Source organism: Trachemys scripta, chromosome 6 (assembly GCF_013100865.1).
Source record: "Trachemys scripta elegans isolate TJP31775 chromosome 6, CAS_Tse_1.0, whole genome shotgun sequence".
Lineage (NCBI taxonomy): Eukaryota > Metazoa > Chordata > Testudines > Emydidae > Trachemys > Trachemys scripta.
In genome coordinates this window covers 79,089,828-79,110,731 of record NC_048303.1, presented here as the reverse complement: position 1 = coordinate 79,110,731, position 20,904 = coordinate 79,089,828, and the positions used below count along the sequence as shown (strand labels likewise).

The window sequence follows — 20,904 nt, the reverse complement described above, 5'->3', positions numbered from 1 at the left end:
GCATGCGTAAGGGCACTTTCATGGAACTTTGTGACTTGCTTTCCCCTGTCCTGAAGCGCCAGAATACCAGGATGAGAGCAGCCCTCACAGTTGAGAAGCGAGTGGCGATAGCCCTGTGGAAGCTTGCAACGCCAGACAGCTACCGGTCAGTCGGGAATCAATCTGGAGTGGGAAAATCTACTGTGGGGGCTGCTGTGATCCAAGTAGCCAACGCAACCAAAGACCTGCTGATATCAAGGGTAGTGACTCTGGGAAACGTGCAGGTCATAGTGGATAGCTTTGCTGCAATGGGATTCCCAAACTGTGGTGGGGCGATAGACGGAACCCATATCCCTATCTTGGCACCGGAGCACCAAGCCACCGAGTACATAAACCGCAAGGGGTACTTTTCAATGCTGCTGCAAGCCCCGGTGGATCACAAGAGACGTTTCACTAACATCAACGTGGGATGGCCGGGAAAGGTACATGATGCTCGCGTCTTCAGGAATTCTGGTCTGTTTCAAAACCAGAAAGAAGGGACTTTCTTCCCGGACCAGAAAATAACCGTTGGGGATGTTGAAATACCTATAGTTATCCTAGGGGACCCAGCCTACTGCTTAATGCCATGGCTCATGAAGCCGTACTCAGGCAGCCTGGACAGTAGTCAAGACCTGTTCCACTATAGGCTAAGCAAGTGTGGAATGGTGGTAGAATGTGCATTTGGACGTTTAAAAGCGCGGTGGCACAGTTTACTGACTTGGATAGACCTCAGCGAAACCAATATTCCAATTGTTATTGCTGCTTGCTGTGCACTCCACAATATCTGTGAGAGTAAGGGGGAAACATTTATGGCGGGTTGGGAGGTTGAGGCAAATTGCCTGGCTGCTGATTACGTGCAGCCAGACACCAGGGCGGTTAGAAGAGTACAGCAAGGCACAGTGCGCATCAGAGAAGCTTTGAAAACCAGTTTTGTGACTGGCCAGGCTACGGTGTGAAACTTCTGTTTGTTTCTCCTTGATGAACCCTCCCCCTCCTTCCCCCGGTTCACTCTATTTCCCTGTAAGCTAACCATCCTCCCCTCCCCCCTTCGAGCACCGCTTGCAGAGGCAATAAAGTCATTGTTACTTCACATTCATGCATTCTTTATTAATTCATCACACAACTAGGGGGATAACTGCCAAGGTAGCCCGGGAGGGGTGGGGGAGGAGTGAAGGACAAGGACACACTGCAGTTTAAAACTTTGAAACTTTAACTCTTATTGAAGGCCAGCCTTCTGATGCTTGGGCAATCATCTGGGGTGGAGTGACTGGGTGGCCGGAGGCCCCCCCCCACCGTGTTCTTGGGCGTCTGGGTGAGGAGGCTATGGAACTTGGGGAGGAGGACTGTTGGTTACACAGGGGCTGTAGCGGCAGTCTCTGCTCCTGCTGCCTTTCCTGTAGCTCAGCCATACGTTGGAGCATATCAGTTTGATGCTCCAGCAGCCGGAGCATTGACTCTTGCCTTCTGTCAGCAAGCTGACGTCACCTATCCTCTTCAGCCCGCCACTTGCTCTCTTCATCCCATGATTCAGCCCACCACCTCTCCTCTCATTCATATTGTGCTTTTCTGCACTCTGACATTGACTGCCTCCACGCATTCTGCTGTGCTCTGTCAGCGTGGGAGGACATCTGGAGCTCCGAGAACATATCACCCCGAATCTGCCGTTTTCTCCTTCTAATCTTCACTAGCCTCTGCAAAGGAGAAACATTTGCAGCTGGTGAAGGAGAAGGGAGAGGTGGTTAAAAAAGACACATTTTAGAGAACAATGAGTACACTCTTTCACGTTAAATTTTGCTGTTCACATTACACAGCACATGTGCTTTCGTTACAAGGTCGCATTTTTCCTCTTATATTGAAGGACTGCCGGTTTGGTGTGAGAGATCACTCACGCAGTGCCAGGCAACAGAATTCGGCTTGCAGGCAGCCATGGTAAGCCACAGTCTTTTGGCTTTTTTAACCTTCTTAACATGTGGGAATGGTTTCAAACAGCAGCACCCTCATTTCCCATACCAAGCACCCATTGGGTTGGCCATTTAAAATGGGTTTTCAATGTAAAAGGAGGGGCTGCGGTTTCCGGGTTAACATGCAGCACAAACCCACCTAACCCCTTGTAGCAGGGTGGACACCTGCTCCTGCCTGGAAGGGCCTGGGATAGCCCAGGGAGCAGGCAGCGTGAAGGCTGAGCTGATTAAGGGAAGTGGCTGCAGCTGGGGCCATGCCCCAATCAGCCTCAGCAGGCCCTATAAAGGCAGGGAGCCAGGAGCTCAGGCCAGAGTCTCTCTCTGCGTTCAGGGAGAGAAAGGCCTGGCTGCAGAGAGCTAGACAAAGAGTACCTGAGTGGAGCAGGGCTAGGGAAACGCTGAGGAGCTGGGGAGCTCCAGCCTGGATAGCCCCAGGCTGCGGCCTGGTAATAGGCCAAGGGGTACAGGGGGTTGCAAAGGGCAGCCCAGGGCTAGGCCAAGGCAGCAGATCCAAACCCCCCTTGCCAGTGATGAGTGGCCTATACTGCAATCTGCCCCAGGGAGTGGGGGCTAGTTGGTGACTGGCAGTGGCCTAATGCTGAGGCAAGGTGGGGCTAGTGGGTGGGGGTTCTCCAGGGAGGGGAGACCCAGATCTGTGGGGTACTACCAGGGGGCAGCATTCCAGTAATAGGGGCACCGGGTCCTGGGAGGGACACGGGGGCCAGTGCAGAGGACAATGCGGATCACTGGCCTGCAGAGGGCCTCCAGAGGCTGGTGAGCTAATTCCCTGGACGACCAGCAGGAGGCGGCGCAGGGGTGAGTCCAGATGTCTTTTACACCTCCTCCCCCTCCCACACCCAATTCTCTGGGATGATCACTTCACCCCTCCCACCCACCGCGTGGCTAACAGCGGGGAATATTTCTGTTCAGCCGAGCAGGAACGGGCACCTCTGAATGTCCCCTTAATAAAATCACCCCATTTCAACCAGGTGACCGTGAATGATATCACTCTCCTGAGGATAACAAAGAGAGATAAGGAATGGATGTTGTCTGCATGCCAGCAAACACCGGGACCACACGCTGCCATGCTTTGTTATGCAATAATTCCAGACTACATGCTACTGGCCTGGCATGGCAAAGTGTCCTACCATGGTGGACGGGATAAGGCAACCCTCCCCAGAAACCTTTTGCAAAGGCTTTGGGAGTACCTCAAGGAGAGCTTTCTGGAGATGTCCCTGGAGGATTTCCACTCCATCCCCATACATGTTAACAGACTTTTCCAGTAGCTGTACTGGCCGCGATTGCCAGGGCAAATTAATCATTAATCATTCAACACGCTTGCTTTTAAATCATGTGTAATATTTACAAAGGTACACTCACCAGAGGTCCCTTGTGCGTCCTCAGGGTCTGGGAGCATGCCTTGGGTGAGTTCGGGGGTTACTGGTTCCAGGTCCAGGGTGATATCCTGGCTGTTGGGGAAACTGGTTTCCCCGCTTCCTTGCTGTGAGCTATCTTCCTCGTACCCCGAACCCGCTTCCCTGTTGCGTGATTCTCCATTGATGGAGTCAAAGCACACAGTTGGGGTAGTGGTGGCTGCATCCCCTAGCATGGCATGCAGCTCTGCGTAGAAGCGGCATGTCTGTGGCTTTGCCCCGGACCTTCCGTTTGCCTCTCTGGCTTTGTGGTAGGCTTGCCTTAGCTCCTTAATTTTCACGCGGCACTGCTGTGCCTCCCTGTTATGGCCTCTGTCCTTCATGGCCTTTGAGACTTTTTCTAATATTTTGCCATTTCGTTTACTGCTACGGAGTTCAGCTAGCACTGATTCATCTCCCCATATGGCAAGCAGATCCCATACCTCCCGTTTGGTCCATGCTCTTTTGCGATCCTGGGACTCCATCATGGTTACCTGTGCTGATGAGCTCTGCGTGGTCACCTGTGCTCTCCACGCTGGGCAAACAGGAAATGAAATTCAAAAGTTCGCAGAGCTCTTCCTGTCTACCTGGTCAGTGCATCTGAGTTGAGAGTGCTGTCCAGAGCGGTCACAATGAAGCACTCTGGGATAGCTCCCGGAGGCCAATACCGTCAAATTCTGTCCACACTACCCCAAATCCGACCCGGAAAGGCCGATTTCAGCGCTAATCCCCTTGTCAGAGGTGGAGTAAAGAAATCGGTTTAAAGGACCCTTTAAGTTGGAAAAAAAGGGCTTCGTCGTGTGGACGTGTCCAGGCTTAATTCCATTTAACGCTGCTAAATTCGACCTAAACTCGTAGTGTAGACTAGGCCTCAGTGTGTCAAAAGGGGAACTTTTCAAAGCTGATTTTGTAGAATAATGTAGGCTGAAAGTGTCAAAATTTCAGTAGTTCAACATATCGAGAGAACAGTTTCACAAATATACAGAAGGGCTGTGAATGCAGCAGGAGAAAGTTTACCTCCCTTTCTGAATTTGGATGATACTGATTTTCCAACTCTAAAGTGGGGGAGATATATCTCAGGCTTGTGAATTTCACTTGTAAACCAAAAATTTAACCAAAACGAAGTTTGAAACTACTTCTTTGATGCTTGCAGCTATATAAACCAAAACTGACAAAAATGTGGCTCTGAAATAACTAACCCTTTGTTTCATATTTCTATCAGACGTAATAAAATGTCAAAAAAGACATTGTGGTTATTAATCTTTTTTGGGGGTGCTGATAAATGTTTTACATTTATTTAATTTTTAGAGATATATTTCCTATGTCACCTCATATTTTAGACTTAAGAGGGAATTAGAAACTTTTTTAAAAAAAATCACTTCTGTTGGAATTTTTAACCTATTTTTGTTAAACACCAACTAAGATAATTTTAGTTTAATTAAAAAGTAAATAGTTGTCTTTTTCAGTTTGTTTACTTTGTACTGTCTCTCACTTTTTCTCAAATAACAGTAAATTAAATGAGTGTCACATATTGTTTGTGGTTCTATCAAAGAGCAAAAGGGGAGAAAAAAGCATTTAAAAATAGGAAAGCATGATTATGAAACCATAAAAATTGGCACGATGCCTTATGGGCAGGTGCAATACCTGAAATTACTTTTAACTCTTTTTTTTTTAAATTGACTAGATTTTATAACAGTGTCCCCTCTATCTTCTTGCCTTCCCCCACCCATGCATACCTTTTCACCCACTTTAAGGCCAGTATGCATCCTAAGGCACTCTAATTAAACTCAGTGTGGCATAAAAAGCTGCACAGGAAGTCACAGGAACAAACAACTACCCTTTTGTAGGGGACACAATAAATACTTTTAAAGCCATTTAAGTTACTGAACAGTTGGGGTTAAAAGTAAATTCAAAACAAACTAAAGATCATCAGGGATGTCCAACAGCTGCGGTAGTGGAGTAAGCCCAAGGGCTGTCACTAATTCGCATATCAATTTACATATACACATTGTTTAAAAATAACAAATGCACAAACAAGCTCTACTTGTAACTTCTTTGACAGAATAATTCAAATTGTTTCTTTGATCTTACCAAAAATAAGTACCTGCTGCTGATCAGCTCTCTTACCAGCCTGTGTTCACTGGGAGAGGGCATCTGGGAGTCAAATTTTATGAGGTCAGAGCTGCATTTGGCCTTTAGCTGTATGCTGTTCACCCTGAGTTACTGCTTCCCACTTGGCCAATGTAATAGCATGCTGACTATACTAAAAAACTGCAGCTCTCTAACCAAAAAGATACATTCTGACCTCTACTGCATATGAGGGAGGCGCCTGTGGAACACTCATACAAGTTGTGTGTCAAACCTCCCACATGGTGACATTAGACAGTGCGTTTATATCTGTTGGCAAGTTACATTTTAAACTTGAAATATGGGATTTATAGGAAAACAAACATTTATCACATTTTTATACTTTTATCTTTCATCGAATATGTTACAGGACTATATGCTGTAGCCCATGTGAAGCAGGGTTGCGAGTAATACGTCCAAACCCTTCAGACAATCTTAAATATTCTGAAGTATTTTCTAGAAACAGATGGCAGTTTTCCCACTTAGCTATGCTTATAGCAATAAAAACAGATACATACTTCACAAGATGTGACAAAAGAGATTAAACTTTTAAGGATAAATAAGCTAGAGACATATGCTCTATCTCCTGACCAAAGTCAACAAATAGATTTAGAAAAGTCATGTTACAGGAAAGAAAAATGGCCCAGATCTTCAGTTGTGGACAATGAGAACACAGCACAATTAAGGAAGAGGAGGAGAGGCACCCTTTGCATTTCCCCCAACCCTGGATTAGCTATGTGTCAGGTATATCCACCATAACATGAATTTAGTGCAGTTTGAAGTATTCTTTAAATTATGCCAGCTACCCATGTCCAGTAGGGGCCAATCTGACAGCTGGAGCTCTGCAGAGCATAGGGAAGCTCTGACCACAGACCCTTCTTTCTATGTCAACAACAGGGTGCAGGAGCATAGGAGCCCCGATGTTACTGTAAGATTTGTCTCACAATAAATGACCCTCCTATAGCTGATATTCCTGTTTTGGGACCAAGATCTGCCAGTGGTGCAATGCAAAGCAGCTGCACTGTACCCAAGATCTGGGGTATCATGTTTAGACAATGATATGGAAGAAGGTAAAGTCCCATTATACGACTTCATTTTTATATTTGGGTATTTGTTTTGAGAATCCAAACCACGTGTATTAATAGCAACAACCTCTATTAGCCTATTTTTCAACTTTCCCCATCCAACCCTTTCTTTATGAAGTCCAAGACCATTTTTTATAGGAAGGGAAAAATCCAGCCTGTTACAGTCCTGCTACCAATGTCAAATGATCAAATTGTATGTGTAGAAACTAACATTTATTGAAACTAGTATATGTAGCATTAACTCTGAGCATTTTTTAAAAGGAACTCTGAATGAAACCAGAAAGAATCAGACACCCCAAAGAACCTAAAATTGTTACTGCCTATGACCCTGTCTCCTTGGCCTTGACCTCCCCATTCCCCAAACAAGGGGCGAGGGACATGGTGGAAGAATCTGTTCTGGGGGACAAATGGGTCATCTCCTGAACAGGGTTTGGGGGCCAGACACATGCTGGTCTTCAGGCACAGACTCAGGCTCATTGTTCCCCTCCTGCATGGTCACAGGGCTCCCCAGGAGGGATTCTGGGTGCCAGTCCATGATGTTGTGCAAGAAGTCCTGTGGCTACTCCACCGTCATGGGGTAAGTGGTTGGGTCCTATGTCTCAGTATTGATACTTTTCAGCATTTCAGGAATGCAATTGTTCAGCATCCTTCAGTATCACAGACAACTTCTGCACACACACACACACCCATTTCCCCAAGGAGCATCTGTTGAAAATGGAAGGGAGCATGAACTAATGGTTTTAAAATTGTAATGTATTGATGTGTATGTATTTCTTCTTTGAAAGCTGGTCATCAATTGGAGAATATAGCAATTTTGAAAGTACCAGACTGGAAAAGGACTTGATGTGGGGATCCTGCAGTCTATGCCAGACAGATGTTTGTGCTACTTGTTACCCCTCTACATATTGCTGAATGGAGGGGTCTGGAGAGCTATAAAGGTGGACCAAGCAAATTGGCACTGCCGTTGAACCTTAAGAACCAGCTTGAGTTTCTGCTGTACCAGAAATTTGCTGACATGTGCTTACAGGACTGGCAGGCAATTTGCATGGAAAGAGACTGTATTCCAAGCTAGCAGATGGAGGCTGCATGGAGAGGGAGACGCAAACCACTGCAAATGCCCACCCATCCCCAAGCCTCCCCCTGCAGCGTCAGGAAACCCGGTCCCTTCATCCAGCAAAGACTGGAGAAAGGAACAGGGGGGAATAAAGAGTTGCATTCCATGAACTTTCCAATCAAGACCGCAAACCGCTCGCCTCCCCATTGCAAAGGGACACCGCAGGGTGTCTGTGCCGCTGCGGGAGCGGATCCCTCACCCACCCCGCTTTCTCCTGACTTGTGCGGCTTGGCTCCAAGGGGGGAGACGCTGGACACCAGGGACTGGCAATGCTTGAGAACATTCATACTGTGACAGAGGGCCACTGTCACATTCCTCTGAGAAACAAAGGTTCCCCTTCTCTGTCCCGGCCTTGATATTAAACCAACCCTTCCTTTTGCATAGCTCCCATTTGTAGAGCTGTTGGGGGATAACTATACTGGAAGTCTGTGATCTTGAAAGGAGCAGAAAACAGCTGTAACTTTGGAGAACCATTAATCACATACAAATGTCCTGTCCCCGAACCTGACCTTTCCCCCCCTTCCCTCGCCCGCTGTCAGACTGTTGGCCGACAAATGCACAGACCCATGAGCAACGTGGTAGTTCGCTGATAATCTGTTCTATAACTTCTGCCAAAAGCTGCATAGTGGTTCCTGGTAATTCAATAAAATGTTGAATTTAAGTTGTGTCTTGGTTGGGGACCATTGTATGTGTTGACAGAAGGGGTGGGTGGCCTTCCAGTCCTTCATGCAGACCCGGAGAATGAGGGAGGGGATGTTGGTGGGGAGAGTAGAGTTTTAGCTTACTTGTCTTGGGTTCTGGTTCTTGCGGAGTCTCAGGGCCTCCCTCCTTGTCAGAAGTGAGACAAGGGTCTGTTTGCAGAACCAGCTTCTCCAAGCAGAGGTGCAAGATAACATGCTCCTCTTCCTCTGGGTCTTCTGGGGTCTCCTCCTCCCCAGTCCCCCCTGCTTCCACACCCTGGTCTTCTTCAGCACCCTGTCAGACAATGAGGCTGGTGGGTTTGAGGAGAGGGGTTATGTGTCCCTCAGGCTCAGTACTGGGAGCACTGGAGAGTACCCAGGCCAGCTCCTTGAGAATGGTCATGTTGGAGGCCCCTCCCAGAGCAACTGCTGGAGTCCTTTTAACCTGCAGAACTGGAACCTTAGGTGCTTTATCTGTCCCTGGCACTGGGCTGGAGTACAGTGAATGAGACCGGCGCCAGCCTCTCCCAAACTTCCCAGTACAAGTGTAAGTTCCTTGTGCTGCGGGAGAAGTCGTGGAGTACAGTGAACTCAGACCACACACTGATGAGCACCCAGGTGTGCTCAGCTGACCAGATGGCTGCTCTCGGAGCATGTTCATGTGTGCTGGTGCAGTGAAAACTGTTGTGAAGTGGTCAGTGCAGCTTGCTATTATGGGTGAGAATGATGGGACAGGGACCGTTATAGGTTTCGGTAAGGGTCAAACAGGAAAGGGTTTGGCGCATTGTGAGAACAGGGCTGGAGGACTTTTGAATGTGGGACTCAGGACGTGCCCCTTGCCCCTGTCCACACTACAAACTGGCACAAGTAAAGGGCTATGTCACTGCCCAAAGCATGTTCATACCCACACCGCTCAGGTGTGCTAGTGCTCTTGCCCTACATATGCCTTGAAACCCATATTTCTGGATGGCTATGTCTACACTGAAGCTGGAGATATAATTTCCAGATTGGGTAGACATACCCAGTGCCAGCTCTGATCCAGCTGTCACACTAAAAATAGAATGTAGCCACGGTGATGTGAGCAGCAGAACATGCTAGCCACTCCAAGTACAATCCACCCAGAACCCTAGGTATTCTCAGCCTGTCCCACCACTCGGGCTGTTGCAACTACACTTCTATTTTTAGTGCACAGCTATGTCTACCCAAGCTGAAAATTACACTTCCAGCAACAGTGTAGACATATCTTAAGTCTGGTGCTTCTGCATGGGAGCTCAGGAAGGAACCTTTTGTGTCCTGAAGTCCCTGGGGGATGGGATCAATGTCCTTTACAAATAAGTAAGATCCGACTAGTGGATCATTGCCTATTCTCCCAGGCTACACTTTGTAATGGCTTAATTTACCATCTACATGTCCCTCCTGGCACTAGTTGCTGTGCCCTCCCCCCACTTTCTACTCACTATCAAGGCCCTAACAACTTTCCTTAAGCCCCAGAGCCAGCAGACATCTGGAAAAATACCCTCCACCCCAGGTCCCCACTAGCTGCAGAACTGATGTGAGGTTGAGAGAAATGCTCCTTTCCCACAAAAGCAAGTCCTGTTGGCGAACTCTGGCCACTGCCTCAATCAGAAACCCGAGCCATGGGCTGGGATTTCAAATTTCCATCTAAATAATTAACTTTAAAAAAAATTAAAGGAACCCCCCCACACACACAATTTTGATTAAAGAATATGTAGTCTTTAAATCAATTATTTTTTGCATGAATCACATTTTAAAAAGGGGGAGAGAGCAGTTTTCAGCCATCACTTTAGGACTGAGAGACTGAAATCTATCATTTTATAAGTACCTAAATGGGAACAAATATTTAATAAATGGGCTCCTCATTCTAGCAGAGAAAGGTTTAACATGATCCAATGGCTGGAAGCTGAAGCTAGACAAATTCAGACTGGAAAGAAGCTGTTTTTAACAGTGAGAGTAATTAACCATTGGAGCAATTTACCAAGGGTCATGACGGATTATCCATTATTGACAATTTTTAAATCAAAATTGGATGCTTCTTCTAAAAGATCTGCTCTACGAATTATTCTCAGGAAGTTCTATGTCGTATGCTATACAGGAGGTCAGAGTTGAGGATCACAATGGTCACTTCTGGCCTTGGAATCTATTAATTTGACTTTAAGTTTTGCTAAAATTGCATTTTCTAAGATTTGTCTGATATTTGCTTCCTGTCTACTTTAAAACATAATAGTAACTAACAAACCTGTGTTTTTCTGAATGGCAGAAATGTCACCTCTTCTGAGAGAAGGGCAAATTGCAATTCCTTTTCAGAAGTGGGTAACATTGATTGTACAAGATAACAGGATTACACAGTAAAACAGAAAGGAATGAGTTTGTGTCAAACCATTCCTCTACTGTTGTATTATGAAATGGAAAATGTGACAACCTTCATACGACAGCAAAGGATGGTCAGACACTTTTTAAAACGAACAAACAAAAACCCAACGTTCCATTACAGATCTGAAAGTGTGCTTTTACCATGGCCATCAGCCAGGGAATTAAAAGGTAATGGTTGGATAAGACAAATCACCAAACTAGAATTGATTTACAAACCAAATGTGGTAATTTTGATAAATCTGTATTTTTACACCTTTCTAGAAACATCCTCCAGAATTTTACAGATAATGAATAAACCTTTATGGAAAATTTTTAGACCAGCCTCTCTAGAAACAACTTTAAAGGAAAATTAAAATCTGTATGTCTACAGTGTAATTGTTATACAGTCTTACTTAGGCTTTTATGAAACCCTATTGACTTAATCCTTATTGAAGTCTAGAGTCCTTTTTTATATGGCAAATCTGATTCTTAATGTGTATGACAATCCTTGATTTTTACACAGTCTTCTAGAAGCCCTGTTTAGCACATGGCCTCAACATAAGCATATGGATTAAATGAAAATGTACATGATAGATGATATCAAACAGATAAAGGTTGATATTCTTTAAGAATTAGGCATTGTTTTAAACTGAGGTACAATTGACTTCAGTGTTCTCACTGAAGTGTACCTTTTTGAAAAACATTAATGCCAAGAGGCACGGAACTTTGTGCTTCAGATGGAAACTGGACTGGATGGCTAATGAATAAAATGAGCCCTTTGTTCCACACCAATTCCTTTTGTACTCTATAGTCCTGCTGGTAGTTCAGAAGGCCATCTCTCTCCTCCTCTTCCCTCGTTCTCCGCTCCCTCCCGCCCACCCACGCATACATGCTTGGTTGCATAATTTAAAAAAAAAAAATCACTGGCAGCGAAAACAAAAATAAATTCTTGACAAAATACAAGACCCCAAAATACAATGAAAAAGACATGCATACTGACTGGATATACCTGGAAAAAACAGGTATTTTCAACCAGAAGACAAGCAAATAAGGAGCACCAAGATTCTGGGCTGTGTCAAAGTTACATTCACAAGCCTCAGAGAGGGGCAAAAGTGGTGAAATGCAACTGGATTCTCCAGCTAGCAAGGCTACTTTAACCTACGCCTAGCAGCTTATGTCCTTGATGGACTGTTCTGACTGCTAGGAATAGTTGGATCACCCCAGTCGCATCCCATTTTCCCCAGCCATGTCCACTATGCAAAGCTTCTGGAATGGGAGCCTGAATCTGGCTCAAATACTTCTTAAATACACATATTAATTCCTGAAAACAAAAAATTAATTCCAAGCCATTTAAAGATTGATAATACTACCACCAAACATAAAAAGCCAAGAAATCATTAAAGTGCTCACCCAACCCTTGCAACTTCTTCCTCCATATCCACCAGCCAAAGCGCACAAGTCTTCCCATTTTCACACAAAATGTGCAGTCTTCAGTTCGGACACTAGAGTCATCAGGGATGGATGCTTTCTAATTGTTTGGGATGACAATCTCATACTGTGTTGAAGGAGAAGGCTAGTGTGTATAGTCAGGTGAGGATTGAGTTGATGGTGACATTTAAGACTGGAATGTTTAGCACTTTGGGAAGTTGTTGTTTGTAACATTCCCAGGAATGTTATTTAGGTGATGTAATGAGGATGTACAATGCTGTGTACTGTTTTTCAATAGTTGATATTTGGTAATGAAGTTAAAGTTCCTCCTTTTGTGTGAAGATGAAGAGAGGAGGCGTGTGGCTCTGGGTGGTGGATATAGTCAAGTTACAGTAATGCTGAGAAAGCAAAATCATAGTTGTAAGTTGCAACTGTGGAGTGAGGACTACCTAGTGATTTCCTTGCTCTTTTATGCTTGTTTTCGTGGTATATGCACTTGAACGAGCACCTATGTAGAAGGAATTTCTGAGCTTTCTAATGAAGTCTGTATCAGAGGAGTTTAGTCTAATAGTTATCAACATTGTTAGCTATCAGTGGTGACATGTATTCTCCTCCCTATGTCTCCCCATATCCCCACTCCTCAACATCTCTCTCCATACCCACATTTCAGCCATTTCCAGAAATAAGGTTAGGGGAAAATATGTTGATTTGCCCATGTTAAAAAAAAAAAAAATCTTGCAACTGTTTCTCTGAAAAGCTCTAGTGCCTCCATGCTTTGGAGAAAGGACTTAAATTTGGCAAGGGACTGGAGCAGGGGCAAGTCATCCTGGTGTCATGGCTTTTGCCATACCTGTGAAAATGTGCCTAACCTGGCCCAGTTATAAGACTCTGAACAATCTAAGTTTGCGCAAGTTCAGTAGAAACCTGTTAGACTTTGGCAGACAAATTCTCTGAGGATTTCATCTGCATTGAACATGCCCCATGCTTTCAGATCCTATCAGCTGATTGGACTGCACATATACCATTTCCACACAGTGACTAAATGTGCTCCAAACAGAGGCTGCACCGGCTGGGCAGTTGCTCCTACTGACTGCCCAGAGCCGCTGTGGTATGTGCAGGAGGAGAAACAAACCACCTAACAGGAATACAGAGGAGTGGGGGAGTGGGGAAAGATATGCAGGGCATGGGTACAGGGGCAGAAACCTGGGAGGAGGAAGAATAAGAGTCTTGGGAGAAATGGGCTAGGAGCAGGAGGGGTGATAAGGGCAGGAGCAGAGGAATGAGGGAGGATAGGAGCAACGGGGGGGGGGGTGTCATATGGGCAGGAGCAAAGGGTGGGACATGGGACAGAGGCAAAAGCCAAGGAGGTAGGGAAGGACAGAAGATGGGAGGGGACTGGCAGGAGCTAGGTAGGAATGGGGAACAGGGGCAGAAGAATCACTAGAATTCGTGGATTGCACTTGCAGGGTCCCAGAACACTCCCCTACTGAACCTAGAATTGAACCTATTATTCCTGAGTCTCAGCATTCCTCTGCAGTCCAACAAATAGTTGTGATACCCACTGGCAAAGTGTGTCTCATCCCCCCTGCAGTGGCAGGTCCGCATAGAAGACAGCCTCTACTGCTATTAGATATTCCATTAGCTCAAGTGGTCGAGGACTTTGCTATGGATCTAAATATCCCTGCTCTGCTGACAATCTACATGGGAGGAGGTCACTGTGGTTCTACAATGATGGAATTATTTTAAAAAAATGTTTTTTATTTAATTTAGGAAATTAAAGTAAAAATATACATTAAAATAAAGTTAAGGTTGCAACATCAAGAACTCAAAAGTTAGGAAATAGCAGGTTTAAGGTTGCTTGTATAACCTTAATTTGGTCCTCTGTATATATGTATTATGATACAGCATTTAGTATGTGACCACAATTATTTTTTCCCACTTACAACACTTAGAATTTTTCACTTTCCAAACATCAATTTAACTGATCATAACCCTTATGAGATTAGGAAATATTACAGAATGAGGGAGAGAGAGACTGAATGACTTGCTCACCATTATAAAGGGAATCAGTGAAAAAATGGAATTGGAAGTTCCTGGCTCTTTGTTCTGTGCTCAGATCAAACCCACATCTATGTAAGTCATAAGAATGTATGCTTTGAAATCAATTCAGTACTTCACTGTTCATTTCTTAATTTCCTGTCTCCCAGGCTATTCCCTCCCAGAACTCTATTCTGACCTTCTTTGCTAGTTAGAAATTCATATCCTTCAGAAACCTGCATATTATTTAATTGGCAGAACAGATTCATAGTGTTCTTCTGATGTAAAATGAAGTACACACAGCATGTATGTAGGGTTCAGAATGGTTACTAAAATGCACATTTCTTTATATACAGTCATGTGAACATCCGTGTGTCACCCTTAATGGACATAGCCCAATTTTATTTAGGAGAGATATACTTATGAAATTTAAACTGGTTTAACAACAAAGTACCCTTTGAAGGCTCAAGTCTCATCTTTCAGTTTGTAAAATTATGAAAATCCTTTCCTTCATGTACATGTTCTGAGCATATAAAAAGAAGAGAATTGGAGTGTCTCTTGTGCTACTCTTTTTTCCAAGGGATTTTATATTTGTATGCATATAAGTAACAGTATTAGGATTGCTGTGTGAAAGAACATACAAGGAGGATGCAGGACTTGTGGTTAGTGCATTTCTGTTATTTAAAATGTTCAAAGTTTTAATACAAGTGTAAAATTTCTGGGTGGGATTTTCAAAATCACTCAGCATTGGTCTAATTCTACTCCCATTGAAGTTAATGAGAGTTTTAGCACTGACTTCAATGGAAGCAGATTTAGGCCAAGGCTTGTGAATACTTTTGAAAATCCCACCCTGTGTATACAAGTTTGTCCTTGGTAGACTATGACATTTGTCCTCCCACAACACACCCTTATTATCTTAATATATGAGCACACACATGTCCCAAAATGTACTAATTCCACTACTGAACGCCAGCATCACAGAATTTACATGAACAAATGATACAATAAAGCTTACTTAAATTTATGCAAACAAATGCAACAGTAATGGCAAAACAAAGCCAATCTTCTTTCTTTCTTTTTTTGTAATTTGGTTAGCCCACCAACTCCAGGCAGCTGACAGAAACAAGGAAGCCATCATGAAACATTCATGTCTAAATTACATTACATAATAGAGGTTTCCTAATTGCTCAGAGACAAATACCTGAACTAATTTTACTTGATTTTTCAAGTTACAGTAATATAACATGCATAAAGTTACAACCGCAGTGACCTAAAATTTGACCTGTTCATTTCTGACCACCAGTGTTGCTCATACTTGTCCTTTAAATGATTACTGTCCAAACATCACAGTTTTGCGGTATTTTGCTTCTCTCAAATATGAAATATGCACGCAGAAGTTGCTTAAGAAAATTCTGTCAAACCAAAACTAACTGTAATACAATGCTATCGTTGTTTGAAAAGACTTCAGCCATTCTGAGGGTTTTCAATCAAGCTAAATATTTTTAGCAAAGACATGTGGTGACTGCCAACAGTGTTTGCAGGATTTATGACCCAAATTCTTTCACAGCAAAATCATTAAGGATGCAGTAAATTATTTCCAAAAAATACTTACTGAAAATTGTGATTCGGGCTGTTTGTTGGGCCTATAAACATAAAACAAATAAAAATTATTGACAAATTCAGCTCATGACTGTAGCATTAAAAAGCTAGTAGCAGGCTAAATAGAACTCCATAGATTTCTTTAAGGAAGGCTTGCAAAGCATCAAACAAAAGGCTTTGCGTTCTTGCACATAAATACGGTTATTTCCAAAACCACAAATAAAAATCACATGAATCTTCTGTCTAGTCAGGCAGAAACCTGAGTGGACTTCATTTTTGTTAGAAAGGATCTCATGGTATAGAAACATACAACCTCAAAAATACAAAGCATTATCTTGGCACATCACTTATCTCTTACTAAGCCCAATTAAATTCATTTGAGGCTTAATATCAGAGCTGTTAGGATGTGTCAGAGGCATGCCTGTAACCTGTGTCACAATAGGAACAGGATATGAAACCCTAGTATTTAATACATCTCTCCAAGGCAAATAGTGGAGTTAGTCATTACCATAACAATATTAAACAGTATCTAGGAAATGGAATGTCCCTAGAGTTTTGTGCCACCACCTCAGGGACTTTTAAAAACCACACAAATAAAAGTTCTGGTTGCAGACTAAGTGACAAATCCCTCAAAAGGGATGAGCACCTCCTGACAGGTGCTGTGTGCCCTCAACTTCCATTAATTTCACCCATTTAAGGGCATTCGGTATCTCACAAGGATTGGGCTCCAAACTATGAACACCAGTGAACACTATGAACTGTTATTTATTCCCCTTTTCCTTTCAAAAGCTCTTTTTTACAGAATGAGTTCAGCAATATTGTGATAATTTGACGCAATTAAACTTACCATTTTTGTACCTTGCACTGGGCCTCATTTAACATTTCTGATTTTCTTTGAGATGTATATTTACAGACCATTCCATCTGTATTTGCTTTCTTTTATTACAAGTAAATGGGTATCATGTTTCGCTAAGAGCTCTTGTGCGAAAAGAGAGGCCTCAGGCAACAACTTTTATTTATTTCTTTTAATGTTTTCAGGGGGGGGGGTTAAACAGCAAATTAATTTCTCATTTTGCTATTGTGAAAACTAAGAACTAGTCTATAAACCAATTAAAGTAGTCATAAAAGCCACATTTTAACACAAAATGACTCACCAAGCCTTACAAAAAGAACTCCTGTCGCAGTTATTGTCTTCATTCCATTAGTAGCTACACACTGATAGTACCCAGTGTCAGTAGTGTCGAGATCTTGGATTCTTAACCGTGAACCATAATCTGTTTTTCTTATGATGATCCTTCTTGGCTCCTGAACCACTGGTGCATCATTTTTTAACCATCTGACGTTGGGGGAAGGATTTCCTGCTACCTTGCAATGGAGAATTGCTGTCTGGCCCTGGACTATGGTGATATTGTTGACTGGTTCCAGAAAGGTCAGAAAGTAACCTGCAAAGGTGAAAGTTCAGAAAAGATCAAACTTCAGTGGGATTTGGATAAGAGACTGCCCAAGGGCACATTTTTATTAACAGCTCTTTAAAATGGTTTCAGTTTTCTTTCAAATATATGCTATGCAGAAACACAATTCTCATCACCCTGGATTTGGAACAGTATCATCCTTCCAATTTCTGTCTCATGAAGGAGGGCTTACCTACACAGCAAGTTACACGGAGATAAGGCAAGATGTACATTTATACAACTATAACTGCCTGTGTGGAATTCTGGAATAAGATTTCCCCCCCTCTATTTAGCTTGTTTCATAAGAATGGCCATACTGGGTCAGACCAATGGTCCATTTAGCCAAGTATCCTGTCTGCCAGTGATGGCCAATGCCAGATACTTCAGAGAGAATGAACAGAACTGGACAATTTTTCAGTGATCCATCCCCAATTTTTGACAATCAGAGGTTGCATCCCTGACCTTCTTGGATAATAGCCACTAATGGACCTATCCGCTTTGAATGTATCTAATTCTTTTGTGAACAGAGTTATATTTTTGGCTTTCATCCCCTGGCAACGAGTTCCACACCTTGACTGTGCATTGTGTGAAAAGCTTCCTTATGTTTCTTTTAAACCTGCTGCCTATTAATTTCATTGGGTGACCCCAGGTTCTTGTGTTATGTGGAAGAGTAAAGAACATTTCCTTATTCACTTTCTCCATACCATTCATGATTTCATAGATGTCTACCATGTCCTCCCTTAGTAATCTCTTTTCCAAGCTGAGCAGTTCCAGGCTTTTTATTCTCTCCTCATAGGGAAGCTGTTCCATATCCCTAATCATTTCTGTTGCCATTTCTGTATTTTTTCCAATTCTAAAATACCAGTGAGACCTACTCTCTTCTAGGGAAGTTGTGGAAGCCTCATGACTTGGGACTAGAGTGGACAAAAGCACTAGAAAATGTACTGTATATGTAGAAAGATGGACGAATTTATTTATGTTAATACTAACTTCTGATTAGTGAGTCACTACTATATTATTTAGAAGTCTACACACTTGGATGGCACAAGCCTCTTCAAATGGTTTGCAAAATGGAGTGAATATGTATTCAATGTGTTGTTGAAAAGCATCTCACCAATGATGCAAGGTATAACTTAGGCGAGTTGGTGTTATCACTGAACTAAACAGTATTTAATAAATAAATAAATATAGACAAGTTGTTTAACATTCATGTCAGTATCAGCAATTTTGGGCTGAAGAATGGCTGTTGTATATGTAGAAGCAGCAGCACCAGTAGGACCTGAAGTAAGGTCAGAGATCTGGGAGAACCTTAGGGGAATGAAAAGAAACCAAGTGGGAAGAGGAGGAGGAGAAATACAGGTGGGGATAGAAGGAGAAGGAAAACAAGGGAAAGAAAATGAAAGAAGAAAAGAGAAAAACTTAAGGGAAACACGAAGGGAGGAGATAAAAGAGAAATGTAAAAGACAAACTAAGACAAAGGAGAGAAGGCTGACAAAACATGGATATGGGAGAAGCTATGCTGTTGGCTCACTGGCAGTTTTGTCGCTAGGCCACAAAGGGTAGAAGCACTGAACAAATAGGGTATTCAGCCATGGTTTTGGTCAGGTGGGCAAAGATAGGGAAGACAGAGAGAAAACAGGCTACGAGAAATCAATGAGGCACTCTCCTGGAAGGGAGGAGCATTAAGAAGGAAACATGTTCAGACTCTTCAAAAGAAGTGGAAGTATCAACTTGATGCGGGGCCTTTTTGAGGGAAGCAGTCAAAGATGGTAAATAAGAGATCCTGAAAAACCTCTTCAAAAATCAAATTTTTCAAAAAATAAGAGAGGAAGGGAAAGAAGGGAAGCAAAGAGCAATACAAAAGGGAAAGAGCATAGAAATGAGGGAGACAATGAGAAAATGGAGCATGGGAGAATAACAAAAAATACAAGCTAAACCAAACCAAAAAAAAAACAAAAACGAGGAGTCCTTGTGGCACCTTAGAGACTAACACATTTATTTGGGCATAAACTCTCATGGGCTAGAACTCACCTCATCAGATGTATGAAGTAAAAAATACAGGAGCAGGTATAAATACATGAAAGGATGGGGGTTGCTTTACCAAGTATTAGGTCAGTCTAATGAGATAAATCAATTAACAGCAGGATACCAAGGGAGGAAAAATAACTTCCAAAGTGCTAAGAAAGTGGCCCATTACAGACAGTTAAATAATAATATATGGAGATATACCTATCTTATAGAACTGGAAGGGACGTTGAGAGGTCATTGAGTCCAGCCCCCTGCCTTCATTAGCAGGACCAAGTACTGATTTTGCCCCAGATCCCTCAGTGGGCCCCCTCAAGGATTGAGCTCATAACCCTAGGTTTAGCAGGCCAATACTCAAATCTCTGAGCTATCCCTCCCCCGCAAGAAGAAGTGTGAGTAACAGTATGGAGAAATTAGTATTGGGAAAATTAAGTTTAGGTTTTGTAATGACCCAACCACTCCCAGTCTTTATTCAGGCCTAATCTGATGGTATCTAGTTTGCAAATTAATTCCAGTTCTGCAGCTTCACATTGGAGTCTGTTTTTGAAGTTGTTTTGTTGAAGAATTGCCACTTTGAGGTCTGTTATTGAGTGACCAAAGAGATTGAAGTGTTCTCCTACTGGTTTTTGAATGTTAGGATTCCTGATGTCAGATTTGTATCCATTCATTCTTTTGCGTAGAGAATGTCCGGTCTGGCCAATGTACGTGGCAGAGGGGCATTGCTGGCACATGATGGCATATATCACATTGGTAGATGTGCAGGTGAATAAGCCCCGGATGGTGTGGCTGATGTGGTTAGGTCCTATGATGGCATCCCTTAAATAGATATGCGGACAGAGTTGGCACCGGAGTTTGTAGCAGGGTTTGGTTCCTGGGTTGGTGTTTTTGTTGTGTGGTGTGTAGTTGCTGGTGAGTATTTGCTTGAGGTTGGGGGGTTGTCTGTAAGCGAGGACTGGCCTGTCTCCCAAGGTCTGTGAGAGTGAGGGATTGTCCTTCAGGATAAGTTGTAGATCCTTGATGATGCGCTGGAGAGGTTTTAGTTGGGAGCTGTAGGTGACGGCTAGTGGCGTTCTGTTACTTTCTTTGTTGGGCCTGTCTTATAACAGGTGACTTCTCGGTACCCTTTTGGCTCTGTCAATCTGTTTCTTCACTTCCCCAGGTGGGTATTGCAGTTTTAAGAATGCTTGACAGAGATTCTGTCAGTGTTTGTCTCTGTCTGAAGGATTGGAACCAAACCCTGCTACAAACCCTTGTGCCAACTCTGTCTGCATATCTATTCAATGGAGGATTTGATCATTAGAAATATATACAATTGGGTTTGTAATGACCAGGAGAACCTCCTGGAGAATTGCGTGTCAGATGCAAAGGTTGCAGACCTCTTGAGTCACCTAGACAGACTTATGTGCAGTACTGGGGAGGCATTGGTGGTCGTGGTACATGTAGGTACCAATGACATAGGGAAAGATGGGAGAGAATCCAGGAGGTCAAATTTAGGCTGCTAGGTCAAAGATTAAACTCTAGGACTTCCATGATAACATTCTCTGAAATGCTTCCAGTTCCATGTGCAGGGCCATTTAGGCAGGCAGAACTGCAAGGC

The 20,904-nt window shown here is 43.3% G+C and overlaps 1 protein-coding gene across 1 annotated transcript in view; it reads right to left on the bottom strand.

Moving 5' to 3' along the window:
- Nucleotides 1–20,904, bottom strand: part of ROR2 (receptor tyrosine kinase like orphan receptor 2) — a gene marked incomplete in the record, with an annotated part of 251,495 nt that overhangs the window by 47,709 nt on the left and 182,882 nt on the right. Inside the window, 2 exon segments of the mRNA XM_034774345.1 lie at nt 15,845–15,875; nt 16,986–17,273. Coding sequence (XP_034630236.1) covers nt 15,845–15,875; nt 16,986–17,273 — 319 coding nt within the window.